This window comes from Stigmatopora argus, chromosome 13 (genome assembly GCF_051989625.1).
Source record: "Stigmatopora argus isolate UIUO_Sarg chromosome 13, RoL_Sarg_1.0, whole genome shotgun sequence".
Lineage (NCBI taxonomy): Eukaryota > Metazoa > Chordata > Actinopteri > Syngnathiformes > Syngnathidae > Stigmatopora > Stigmatopora argus.
In genome coordinates, this window is record NC_135399.1 from 14,275,054 (window position 1) to 14,289,691 (window position 14,638).

Genomic DNA, 14,638 nt, shown 5'->3' on the forward strand with positions numbered 1-14,638 from the left:
AGTCAGAGACATTTTGATTAAAATGTTGCTGCGTGGTGCAAAGGTTCTGTATTTGAGTGGTAGAGTAAATTGTTTCTTCATCAAAATTCAGGTATGTTTTTCAGATATAAAGAACTGCACTTACCGTGAATAAAATGTGAGGCCTTACAAATACCGTATTAAATAAAGTTGCACAGAAATATAAGTTGCATTTTTGGGATGAAGTTTTTTTTTTTATGATCAGATACCAAGAATAAACATATGTTAAAGTAAAAGTACAATCGGGAATAAAAGACGAAAAAGGCTAGTCTTAAAATATTTTTTTTCAGATAACTATACCCTAAAAAACAAAACAACAAAACTGTGGTGTGAGAGAGAGAGGGAAAAAAAAGTCGCACTTAAGTATTAGTTGCAGGCTTGGCCAAACAATCTAAATGTGCGACATAGTCCACAAAATACGGTAATGCACGTAATCAGTATTTAACTCATGAATTATCTAAATCGGATGCATTAAACTTTGGTCGGAGAGATACAAGTTGGCAGACCAGTTGCTGGTGCTGATGTTACGTGGAATAATGTGTAAATTTTGGCTCACCTTTGGCTCAGCAATGTTCATGAAAAGACTGTCAACACTTTGTTTTGTTTTTTACCTTCTTGTTCATGGCAACACCATCCTCACAGTCCAGGACGGCACAGTCGACGTCAAGGGTGTTGAGTTTCCTCAACTTTCGCTCATCATTGCCGGGGCAGTAGAGCACGGCTCTGCGGGGTACGTAGGGCAGCGAGGCACCCGCAGTGCCGTGGTGGTGACGCCGTCCCTTGGTACACATCCTGCATTGAAGCACAAATAATGTATATTATATGCAGTACATATGCAGAGCAATTCACACACTGCATTTGTCGCATGAATTAACAGACCTTATACAGTCGGAATGCAGGGTTAAGGACAATGAATAATTAAAGGTTATTGTTGCTGCATTCATTTTCATAATATGACCAGTTTTAGTGCGTGCCACAAAAGTGAAAATGTACTCAAGTTTCTTTCTTCAGTTTGCCCTTCAGCTGCTTATTAAAGTGGTAAAGGGACATATGGATGACCTAAACTTGAGGTTTTTTTTTCATTTGTTGAAGACAAGTTCAACTATACATCAAGTGTCTCACAGTGGTAGTAAAAAGTTTTTACGTGTTAGAGATGCTCCAAAATCATACAATTTTATGTTGCTTTTCATTTTTATTTGACCTTTCTGTTGAAGTAATCAGCATGTAGCAGTAGTTTCATTTTCCAAATACAAGGATATGCACTTCCTGTAACTCTACAGGCCTCCAACTGGCATCTTAATGGCCTAATTCAGGTGGTAATATTCATTGTACTACATGGATGATGGCAGATAACGAGAGGCCCCACTCCAAAACAGAGGATGACAACCGCCCTGCGCTCAATATGTAGATTTACACAATTACCCCCAGCAAGGAAGCGATGGCAGCTGCTGTGTGGTAGATGTACAAAATTAAAGATTTGGATTTCCGCCCCCAACAATAATTGTCAAGTGACGCATATGAAAACTTCATTTGAATGTCGTCGACCCGAAGGGCCGTAAGAATCAATTTTGGGGAGAGGAAATCATTTTGTCCAGGGAATAAATCATGGCATACAGACACAGGAAAACACGCGCAGTTGGTGGCAGAGAAAATAAAATATTTTGAAATATGTCATTACTATAGTGCTAGTTTCATGTCACCTGGTTTGGCACTTTTGACTTGGTTAAATAAATAAAAACAGTGGAGATTTATTCTCAGCGGGACATTTAATTTCAACTGCCTTTGCTCTAATCAGAATACATACCTCACAATGATGTTATTTGTGACTACTTTTTTGTTTTAATTCTACTTGGCTTGAAAATGTTCAAGTATTTATTGAACCTATGGCCTCAGTATTCCATTAATATAAGCTTGACTCTATTTGTTCCATCTTGTGTATGAAAATGTCAATGTCATTGGAGCCTAACAATTCTGGGTTAATTGACTGAATTTATCTTTTTACCAATTAAAGGTCTTCCATTCACTCCTTTTTAAAGTCTAGCCTTTCCTAGTTAGCTTGCTGAAATCGATGAACTGATATTTTCTGAAATAAAAAGCCCATTTAACCACGAGAAACAGAGATTATGCTGCGTTATCAAACATATAAAAAAAATATTCAATACCCCAATGGAGGGTCTCCCCGCATGTTTTCAGTAAAATATATTTATTGCCCTATATCGTTTTTTGATTCAAAAATACAGTGCCTCACCATGAACAATGGCTCACACCCCCATCCACCTCCGCTCGCCCTTTCGGGTGTCATTGGTTGTGATTTTATGCCTTAATCTACGAAATGAGGGTGAAGTCATGGCAGTTATTTGGGGCAGCCAATGCCTGTCGCACCTGTAATCCTCCTCAAAGACCCCCAGCTTTCTTCAAAGCTCACAAGTCGTCACACAATGCTTCTTATGCAAAGGTCTCCGCCGTATTATCAGGGAAAAGACTGTGGAATCTTCCCTCCCATTTAAAATGAGTTTAATCCCACTCTTTCTAGGGAGGATGAAGATGTCATTATGTATCGAGGTCGCCGGAAAGGCAAACGCCTGGACGGAAATGACATCGATACGGAAAAACAACAACAAAAAAAGCAGTCTGGATCATCTTAAATACACCAGTATTTTAAGGAAATCTGTAAATTTGGGGTTGCTATCCTGAGACTAGCTTTTACATACAAATATTGAGGACTGCCTCTATTTATATGATATTAATGAAAATAATTGTGGTTTGGCGCAACTCTATGAAACTGCAAATATGACAAGAAAGGAAAATAAAAAAATATATATATATACGTTAATTGAATTTTAAAAATGTAAACGGTTCAGAGATTGAAAATGAAAACATTTGCAAATGGACAATTCAAAACATAGTCATTCATATGACTGTTTTCACTGAAACTTGATTTCTTATGGGGCAAAGAATCTGAATGAGCGTCACATAAACTAAACTGTTTATATAACATCTGTCACCTCATTAATAAAGAAAAAACAACAATGGTGTAAATTCACCAACACAACTGAAAGAAAAAAATCCTTGGAAGTTCGTTTTTTTTTGCCAACTTCTATTTTCTGAACTAACCCTGCCAAAATCTGCACACATAGGCAGTCCGTTTCACAGAAATGAGATTCGTTACCAAAGTGCAGAGTAAAACACTTTCTTTTGACAGTTTTAATGAATTTATCATTAAGAGTCAATTGAGAGGGAGGCTTAAAAGAGGTCAAAAAAGTCGTTCCATTTAAGGAGGACATAAGGGGGTTAGCTTTTAACTTAGCATTTTTATTGACTCTGGCAAAACCAAATGAGCGGCCTCTGTAGGATTGTGCCCTCTGCATTGGTCATTCAGGCCTTCTGAGGCCCATTGTACTACTTTGAAGGCAATGAAAGGAAACCCCACTGGTGGAAATGCAGTGGAACAGCCCCACAACAGGCCACAACTGTTCCCTTCTGCATGAAAGGCAGCCATATAAAAGACAAGATGGACTTCTGAGGTAGCAGCAAAAACAAAGGCAACAAAAGCGCTGATCGCGAGGGGATGACACGACTTGTCTCAGCAGAAGGAGCCCAGAAAAAGAGAGGTGGGACAATAGCACTCTTGGCCAATGACAATTGGAAGAACTGAAAAATCCACACAAGTGTCTTTTCAATTCCTTAAACCCACAAGCGCTGTTGTAGCGGCGGTCAGAATGAAAGGGGGAGTGGGCTGGAACAGAATAGCGTTTTTCCCCTCTTTCGCCCACTTCCAAAATTCGGTCCGGTTCTGTCAGAGGCGCACAGGGGCCGTGACTTTCGGAAGAAGATGGAAAAACAAAAATCAAAGCCAACTGTAGCGACTTCCGCTCCCGCGGCTTCGTCTTTTGTTAACCGTCAGATCCGTTGCCGTTTGTGAAATGCAACTCAATGCGTTACTGCCAAAACGCCACGGTGACTGTCAGGCAAACAAAAACTTGTTTGCTTTCACCAAACATGCCTTCATGTTTTGGAAGAAAAAGTATTCAGACTTTTTATTTTCCCATGGACTCGACATCCCAAATGCCATTGACAAAGAAAAGCAAAAGTTCCTTCATTTATGATAACAAAATATTAAAGTCTAAAAATGAAAACCTTTGAATCAAAAGTTTTGCAAACCATCACATCGCCGCTTCATACAAGAACACCTGTTGGGAAAACCGAGTTAAAATTGTATAAAACACAAATGAGATTCAGGAAAACGACAAAAAACACTTGAGAAAATTGAAACAGGAATTATTTTTTTTACTTCTGCACTTGGTAACTTGAATTTCTTTTGTATCTTGAAATCAAATCCTCACATTGAGGTTTTTCGCAACCAGAAAATTTCTTAAGTCGAGATAGCGTTGTATTTCTAATACGGCAGACGCAAATATTTACCAACGCTTTTAAAACCTTAAAACCATAAATCTTGCACACGGTTAGCTCGGTGGTGTATTCTGGATAAGGCTTAGCCAATTGCTGCGGTGGCCCAAGGGCAATCCCGCAGTTCTTGGGATTTACCCATAGGGTTTTTCACTGGCCATCCCCCTGTCTGATTAATGGATCAATGTGGTAATTGATTAGTGAAGAAGAGGTGGCAATAAGTACATAGGTCATACACCCCACCAACAAAAGGGGGAAGACGTAAAATGGAGCAGTGATAGCCTGCAGCCAGGCCGCTGCCCATCAAAGCTGTGGCAGAGCTGAAATAAAGGCCGTGGCCCATTCTCCGCCGAGCCCCGTCCTCCCTCCCCGACTCTCCTTTTCTCTTGGTAATGCCGTCTGTAAAGTGACAGGAACCATTCTAGGAGCTGCTTGTCCAATCACCTTCATAAAACAAGCCGTAAAGCAGCAAATAACGGGCTTATATGGCTTCATTATGCTGCCTCCGCAGGTTCACAGCCCGGGGGCCGGAGGGGTGAGGGGCTACGCTGTGCTTGACTCTTGACAGGAAGAACAGCCTGCTTCTCGCGAAACACTTGTTGTCCTCAAATACTGTCAACGCGTTTGCTCGACGAGGGAAAGGTTAGGTGACGGAGTTCAATATTAGTGATCGAGTCTTCTAGAGTTGACAATTATTCAGGCTTACATAGGTGGCTCAAAACCAATACAAAAATTCAAAGCTAAATTACCGACATGTATTTTAAAATTCCATCTTTAATTTTTTTTTTTTGCTTTTTTGCAAAACCCAAACCAAAATCAGTGTGCTAAGAGCAATTCCTAAATTTAGGCTTTATACATATTTTCAAACACCTTGCACACAATTTTGCCATTTTATTGTTTTCATTTCATATCTACATCTTTTTAATGTTTTATATTTTATGGATGTGTGTGTATTGACAATAGAAACCCTGAGTTTTCTAATCTCTTGGCCAGCCTCAGCTTGGAAGCGGCTGCAGCTAAAACAGTAGGTCAGATGGTAGATCAGACCCTGAGAATATTTGGCATAGGATGTGATGGGCACGCTGTGTGTCTGATAACTTTCCTCCCATCCCAAGCAAAACATGCCCTCCCACCCCTGACCCCGGGAAAAGTCAGGCAGATGGGCGTCTCTAAAGAGCCGCTCGGGAGACCCAAACTTATTAAAGGCACAATATATCTGATGTCTACATTTTGGAACTCCAAATAAAGGGAAAACATGATCGAAAAAAAGGGGGACATCTGTGTCTTTTTTTTTAATGTTGCTCTTATTTCATCCCTCGCGAGCAATGCTGTGTTATGACCGAGTTTTTTGGATCATGGTCTTTTTAATTGAATGGACCACCATCACAGAAACACCGACGCCCCCCAACTGACTGCTCCGGGATCTCCCTTGTATGTTGCCTGCGCCACCAAGTGGTCCCTGACAAAACGACAACTGTCGTAGAAATAAGGTGACCAAAAAAAATGTTTTTAATTAATTCCAAAACACAAGTCAAGACCCTAAGATATGGTCAATTTAGGCATGTCACTACTGGCCAGGAAGAATGTTTAAAAGGAATTTGAGTCATAAAGCTGATGCTCCCCATAGCGTTGTAATGACAGACACTTCATTCTTTTGACCAACGGGGATGCCGCTTGCCCTCGACTTCTGCCCGGCCCCGAGCCTTTAATTAAGACTGGCTTAGGGCTGATTGATCCTGACACACCAGGAAGTTTCTTGAAAATCTGACTGCCAAAACCATGAAAGTATTATATAGGCCACAACCCCCCCAATACCCCTTTCTGGCACCCCACGTAAAAACATTCTAAGCTGAAAGTCGACATTTTTGTGGTATGCCATTAGAATTAACCCTTAGCTACCTTCGGTTGCATGTATATATTATAAGACAACGGAGAGTGCTGCGTTTTCAACTCGGAAAAATCAGCCTAAATCAAAAAGGAAAAATAAAAATTTCTTTTGAGAAAATGAAACACAGATCAAAAGCAGCTTTTGTCAGGTTGGTCTAATTAGCACTCCTGTTATGCATGTCTACAGGCACCACATGAAAGGAACTGGTGTACTTCTTTTCACCACAAAAAAAGCCACTGATAAGTTGGGCAGCAAACATAAAAGCAAAGCACCCCAAAATTTGGTTACTATTTCCATTTGGAAAATTAAGAAGACTAACTCTAAGAGCTCATTATTTCATTTGGTAACCGTTTTCATTAAAAAAGAAAAAAACTACTGTTGAAAAAAGGAAAATGTTCTGTCAAAGCAGTCATAGGGAAGTTAAAGTTCACTAGTTTCAAACTCATGGTTGAAATTAAACAGTGAAATAATCATGTTAAAAAAAACAATGTACACTTTTAAAATAATATTCATAAGTGTAAAAAAAAAATTAACAAGGGGGGCACAAAATATGAATCACTTAATGCTCACCAAGCAACTTTTATATATATATATTTAGGGATTTTGAGCTCATGTTTTGTGTCACTATTTGCATCAGTTTACACATTGTTCATTTCAATGAAGAGATTCCAAAGCATGCAATAATTCACAACAATAGCCAAAACATAGCATTGTGGGAGACTAAAAGTAGAAGCAAGAAGTCCTACTGAAGTATACACTTCGACCGGGTTACACATCAACACTGTCAGCGAATAAAATACTGAATAAAACGGTTATCTTCCAATGTGAATGCACATTTTACACTTCAAGGAACAAACAAAAAAACTGATGGTCGAAAGTGTCAGAGGACAGGATCCTACCTCGGCCCATCAACCCATGCAGGGTGTGGATTGGACAGAATTGGGAATGAACCAAGTGCCCCTCTTCCTTCCTCTACAGGGTGGACCATGGAAACACATTGTCTACATTACAACTTGCCACCAAAAACAGGTTCAAAGCAAAGATAAGGTAACTGTATTCCAGTAAACTATACTAATGATCATCTTTAAGTGGAGGATTATTGTGATTCTTAAAAAAAGACACAAATAAACTCTTTTCCAAGAATTGACTGGACACAGCCATGTCAAAGTCAAAAATCAATTTTGCAAAGTTCTCGATTTATAATAGTTTAAATGCTTTCATTTTTAAAATTTTAAACTGAATTTTTGACTTTTCACTTTAAGACGGCATTGAATGAAGAAACTGCCTTGATGCAGCCAATCATTTAACACTTGGATAAATAAAAAATGAGGAAAAAACATTTTGTAGCCCGATCTTTTACACCCGAAAATTATCCGATTGGGCCCGATTTCCCCACACGTATTGGGATATCACTAGTTTTCATGTGACTGACTGCCAATCAGGTTAGTTCGTAGTCTGTCTTTTAATCGTTGTCAACAGGGATGGGCTCTAGCATCAACTTGACCCTTGTGAGGATAAATGGTATTCGTTACACATCGCAATCCGTTGAAGTGCGCAATAACTTTTTTAGCATGGCATCGTAAATAAATCAGGAAAGCATTGCTGATATGATCTCTGATGGCGAAAAAAAAGAAATTTGCTGCACTAGATAGCAGGTGCCATGTTCAGGAAATTGTCATGAAGATTCCATTTGGAGGCAGCAATAAATTTCCTGGCCACGGGTGTATTATGGGTGTTAGCATAAGGATACTGGAAATGTCTGCTGATTGACACAGGCCACATTTGACGTGGACATGCTGACGACTGTTTGGACTGGAACGTGACATCGGTTTAGAAAATAAACGGAGGAAAATTGTACGAGGCGCAAAAATATCTGATAATGTAGCCTTTTTTAGAGTCATGTTTTTGGGTCTATTTTTAGGTATTGGACTTTATCCAAAAGTCTTTTTTTAACATCCTTCCAAATGTTGAAACAGAAACAGGATGTGTTCAGGCTTACAAGGGAATAACAGCTGTACTAGTTGGCAAAACTTCTCACTTCTACATCTTTATCTGATCTCACTTTTATTTTATTCTTATTTTATCTTATTTTTTAATGGTACACGGATGACTTATTCAGTAGCATGCGTGTGTTTCTGGTCTCATCATGGGATAAAACATGCACTCACCATCGAAGCTCAAACACCAGCAGCCCTTAACAAGGTGTGTCTAATGCTCCCATTTAATGTTTGGGGGTTCAGTGGCGCGTGGCCTGAGGTTTTTCTTTTTTTTGTCAGGGGTGTACCAAGAACCCCAACAGCTGTGGCCCGGACTGGAGACAAAAGCCAAAAGGAATTACTGCACCATCAAAGATTAGGGGGAAAAATAAAAATAAAAGAACCAGTAGAAAAAGACATGCATTTCAAAACGTGGATATTGTCTCATTGCCGATTTATAATTATTGATTGCCCTTCTATCACATAATTCTACAAAGTACTTTTGTGGGGGCATTTTTAGTCACTAAAAAGTCAAATAAACCCGCTTCCGTTTGGCAAATGAACCAACTTTTGAATTTATACAACTAATCATTCTTTATTCTACCATCGCATTCAGACAAGAAAAAAAAATGCCAAGATTGAAAAATAATCAGCCTGTTCAATAGGCCAGCACCAAACAGACAGCTGCTGATTTGTTATCCTGTCAATGTGTGTGGCGTTTCTGGGGTGTGCGTGTATATTTGTACAGCTTCTTTGCTTATGTATTGTTCCATTTCGTCCACAGCTGCAAGAGAAGAGCGGAGTAACTCAATCGCTTTTGGTACAGTACGACTCTCGCCAAACAGTCACCTGTCCTCTACCTAGCGGAATATTAAAACATGGCTCAGTTGCCGGTCGCCTGGTCAGGTTTAAAGTTATAAAGGACGCATTTAGAGAATGGTTTTTGCATTCCATCAACACCGAAGGCCTCTAAAGACTAATTCAACATCAGTAGTTGGGAAGTTGGTGGGGCGTCAGCAAGCGCCATCTGCCACTCGGAGCTTGAGCAGTCGATAAGTTGGTAGCTTATTAGCTCTCACCCGATTAAACATCTTCAGTCTGGATCGGCGGCACTCGTGACTTTTAGTTTCTCTGCCTGCCACAACCGTGAGGTGTCTTCTAAAATAAGTGTCACCAGACTGCAATGAACTGATTGCACTTACAAAAAGGAATGGTTTGACACCAGTGCTTTAAAATGGTTTCTCCTCAGAGTCTGCGTTCATTAATGGCAGATTTTATTGGAATGCAGAATACATGCAGATGGGAAAAAATGCAATTGATTTACCCAGGACACTGGGAAAATATGGCCGTAGTTAAGTGAATCTTTTCTCCAACAAAAATCAATCATACACCAAGGATTACAAATGCTACCAGGACAGGAGGACCTCTGTATTTCCGGAAAGAAAATAAGAGTCCGAGCCCAAAGAGAAAGTTCAGGCCCTCATTAATGCGAGTGTCTGTGTCCTTAGAGGGCATTAGCGCAGGCATTATCTTGTTGTGCCAGACAGTTCTGTAGTAAACACCCTGGCAGAGGGCCTCGTCCTCGTAGTAAACTGATGTGACTGCACAGTGGCAACAGAGTTTTGTAGACGTCCTGGCACAGAGATATGGGTCATGCTAGGCTGTCCTCTCCCTCACCCCGGCAGTCGAGCCCAAACCCTGATGAGATTAGCTTGGCCAGCCAGGAAGCTCAGCAGTTGTAAGGCAAAAAACACCACCGATTACGCCAGTACTGTCGTCGGTGCCTCTTTGCACTCGGGCTCCGATTCTCGCGTTAGCTTGTCCCTTTGGCTCCAACGGATCTAAACCGTGACTGACGACATTCAATTGGGAGAGGAATGTGACGGCTCAACTCGATCGCGGGGGGTGGGGACTAAATTAAAAGACTGAACTAGGTTGCTTCAGGGCTGATGATTTTGGAGGGTGGGTTCAGAAGTCAACTCCCGTGACCAGTCAGTATTAAATCACAGCTAAAAATGGGATTAGGCAGCTCGGAATGCCTGGGTAATCACTCATTGAGCGCTGGCCAGTAGAGAAGCCCTCTTTCAGGCGAAGAAGGGGTGGGTTTTATATAGCTGAGAGCTTTGATTACTGCCGAGCCTTAAAAACCGCATCCGATGAGTAAAGACAAGTGCTCGGTCCTCCCCCGCATTTACTGGGTGAGTCTGCCTCCTGGGTTCCTGTAAATAAGTGACGCCACAGAGCTTAATGATGCCCAGACTAGGCTCAGCAGGGTCTAGAGCGGGGAGCAAAACAGTCAACAGTGCCGATTCTTCACATATTCTAAATACTCAAGCGAAGGACACGAGTATACCCCTCGACAGAGGAAGAGATGAGATTCCACGTTGGACAAAATCGACAAAAATGAAGATTTTCAACCGGAGCTTCATTGATGCACCCTACTAGTGTGCGGTAGTGACAGTTGTTTCCAGTATAAAAGGCCCATCATAAAGCCCGGGTAGAGGAAACAGGATAAGCGCTTGAGCCAAGGCAGTAAAAAGCTCTCTGGGAAACTTGAAAGCCACACAAATTAAGTCGGCGTCTGCCATCTGGAAACAATAAACAAACAAAAAGCTAGCATCCAAACAAACACCATGGAAAGGAGGGAGCGATCCAAAGATGGAGAGTCCAAATGAGCGACAGGGTGAGTAGGGCGTGAAGAGTCCTGAATCGTTAGCGGACAATGATGGGCAGATTCATCAGATTCAGTGCTTTATGGAAAGAGGGAGGAGGGCGATGCAAAGGCCCTGCTGATTTGAACATGTGTGATAGAACTATAACCTGTTTCCATTGAACTTGTGCCAATGTTGTGATTGGATGGACAACAAACAACAATGTATCGAAAACAGTGTAGCAAATGCTTTGCAATTATTACTTAATTTTGGTCTATGCATCTGGAAATATGCTTCTGAATCTAACTGTCTTAACCATCTAGGATAGACTCAAAGCTAACGTTTAATTAAAACTAGTGTTCACCTGCTCTACTACATGATTTAAAAACAAAAGTTGCATTTGGTGTATATCGGATCGCCACATTCTTAAAATACGTTGACTGACTCATTTGAAAATATTTTTGATGACACATTTATTTTAAAAAAGCCTGGATGACTAACATTTTTTAAAGCAAATATATTAAAAGTTGCCTTAAACTTGAATGAACAATCACTGAGAGTAGATCAAAAATGCTTCTGTTTAAATACCTCATTGCACTGGCCACTGTCAACACTGACCTCCAATGGGCCACACCAAGAACAGCAACCGAGTGGTCCAAATTTCCCGCTGTGCCTGCTTAAATACGGCGCTATAAAAAGTAAACTCCACATTAAAAAGAAATTTCAGCCATTCAGATGATTTGTTTCTAATTACATGGAATATGTTTAAGTATAAGTGCTGAAAACATGCTCAGGCTAGAACAAATCCTTATCGATCACCCACCAAAAATACCTTATGTCAGGTCCGTATGTGGTTTACGTAATGCATCCGATACCAGAATTTTTCATCCAGTAAAAAAATATTTTTTCATTACTTTGTAAAGACAAATTGTCCCATTCAGTAGACATTTTTGCATAATGGTTCGATTTACTGAAGTCGATGGTACGAAAAACACGCCACTACTGGATTGGATCAATATCCAACACTCCAAAAATAGCTTTATCAGGCCCTGATAGCGAACTAGACCGTCGAAATTTCAACAGACGTCTGAAGTGCGAAAACACTGAGTTTATGTTATCCTTAAAAACAAAGAAGACCTCTCATTTCTTCATTTAATACTAAACGCCAAGATAAATTTGAGACCTATTAGCCAAGAAGAAAAGTCTTTTGAGGCATTGTCCACGCATTCCGTTGCAGTTTCTGTTTATACAGATGTGCGCTCCGAGGGTCCGAAAAGTCCTCGGCGGCCGAAGATGTGCTGTTGATCAAAGGCTTCTGTGCTGAGGCTTAGACACTTGCATTGGTTGTTTTCTTTGCCTCGCAGGAATACAGGCTAACAGATCCATCTGTTGGCCGCATGGATCCACCTTTCGCCGGGACAAGTGTAGCGTGGGGGCCTCTCAACGACTCCGCCCATCTATCCAGCGCGTTTATTCAGCTGGCCGACAACACCAGTCGCCAGAGTTTGTTTTTGCATAGCAACATGTGTTAACTTAATGCTCTGTAACACATTTCAAAGGCAAGCTTGACTGGGTCAACAACAGGTAATAGAGCCATTTATTGATGCATTGCCTTGAAAATGGCGGTGTTTTAAAAGGGACTTGGTGGGTGATCCGTGTTCATTAATTTTTAAAAATACCATCATTTGACAACCTTTACGACCCACGTGAGGATACGCCGTACGGGAGATGAATAACTGACTACACTTAGCCATGATGGAATGTCAGAACATTGAATAGGTTTATTCCTAAATTACAGGTAACACTGAGAACATATTTGTTATATACTTTTAGATTTGATGATTTTCCTCCTACATTAATTTTGGATTTAAAAACACATTAATTTCTGGAAGAAGCATTCACTTTGATAAAAGGTTCTTAGGTTCGGGTGACCCTCAACTTTTAAACGGTAGTGTATTTAAAAAAATGTAAGTAACTTTTAATGGAAAGTAATAATGAAATTACACTTTATAATCAAGATGAAGTGGCTCAAGAAGTTGGTTACAAAGTCCCACTGGTTGTTTTCCCACCTAACTGGATTATGGCCACACACACACACACACACATACGAACACACATGCACACACACACATACACATGCACACGCACACACCTAAGAGTTCTCAGTTTCCAGCGCCAATCAATGAGGAAATGAGGTGTCAACATGCGGGTGTTTATTCAAACACTCATTTATTTTTCTACCGGAAGCCAAAGCCAGCTCAAGCACAGACGACACCAGATGAGTGAGGGGATTTTCATCGAGGATTTCCGCCTGCACTCTACAAATAAATCATAGATAAATGTATTTGGTTTATTTAGTATTAGGAGTATTCAAGTGCAAACTGTATTACTATGGAAGAACTAAAACAAAACATTCGAATTCATCGGAATCGTGTAAAAAAATATATTGTTTAGTCCATTATCTCCATCTAGTGTTAAAGATGAGAAGTACAAAAGAATGCAGGTCGAATTTGAACGTCTTGTCGGGCCCACGTTCAAAAATACTTTCATCATTTGCTGCGGCCAATGAAAACTGGGCAATTAACTCGTGGGCCATAGTTTGGACACAACCACACACAACTGTATCGAAAATTCCGAAAGCATCCTAAAAATATAAACATAAAATTGTTGATCCAACTGCTAAAACCATGTTTGCCAAAAAGATAGCACAATAGTACTGAAAACACATACGACTACTCTATTGGATCGATTTGTTGACCAGATCCGAATGTGGAATTTTGCCCCCCGATTAGGAAGCATCGTCCAAATACAGTTCCGCACAGTAATGGCGGCTTTAAAACAACATAGGCAATTGGGAAAAAAAAACTGCTATATCCAAAGCAATTTTGACCAAATGTGCCATGTAAAAAAATTCTAACCAGCGCCGGCACTGCTTCACATCTCTTAATTGAATATGTTATTGGGGCGCATTACACTTTGGCTTTTTATAAGCATCGCTATAAAGCCCCAGCAGGCCCCTAGAGGGGAAACTGCCCATTAACTTATAAGGTCCAGGCCTCGACTCTCTTAATTGACAAGCTCGAGGCTAATTTCATCACTTGTCGACTGCATAACGGCAGCCAACGCTTCCTCCCAGGATGCCGTTGCATCTTTGACGTGAGGGTGTTGGTGACAAAGAGCAGTGCGGAGGCTAAGTGAGGGCGGCTCTAGGCTGTCCATAAAACAAAACAACAAGCGCGCACATTCCTCTTCGTGGTCTCGGGCGTCTGAGCATTTAACCTTGCAGACGCCGTTTCCCTCAAATCACAACGGATCCAATTAGAAAGACATGACCCTTTGTTGATGCTTTTAACTCAACCTATTACATTTATTACCTCCGCCAAGTGTTAAACGCAAGTGGGAAAGGGATTCTATGGGTTGTTTGTTAAAAGGAGTATGCATAAAATACAACGTATAAGCATACTATTGCACAGGTACACAAAACCATTAGTCAAAATACCAAAATATTTCAAAGAGACACTGCACTGGTGCTGTACAATATGGAAAGGAAAATCCTATCACAATATAGGCCATTTTATATCACAACCAATAATACATGACACATTTTTAATCAGTTGGTAAAAATCATACAGCAGTCCACTTTTTTCTCAAATGTAACTATGGCTAATATTTCCTAAAACTTGTAGCTATTACTCCAT

The 14,638-nt window shown here is 40.5% G+C and overlaps 1 protein-coding gene across 1 annotated transcript in view; it reads right to left on the minus strand.

The window, feature by feature from the left end:
* The window catches only part of clybl (citrate lyase beta like), a 46,926-nt gene that overhangs the window by 18,451 nt on the left and 13,837 nt on the right, over positions 1 to 14,638 (minus strand). The window contains exon 3 of the mRNA XM_077616520.1: positions 630 to 810. Coding sequence (XP_077472646.1) covers positions 630 to 810 — 181 coding nt within the window. The remainder of the gene's footprint in view (positions 1 to 629; positions 811 to 14,638) is intronic.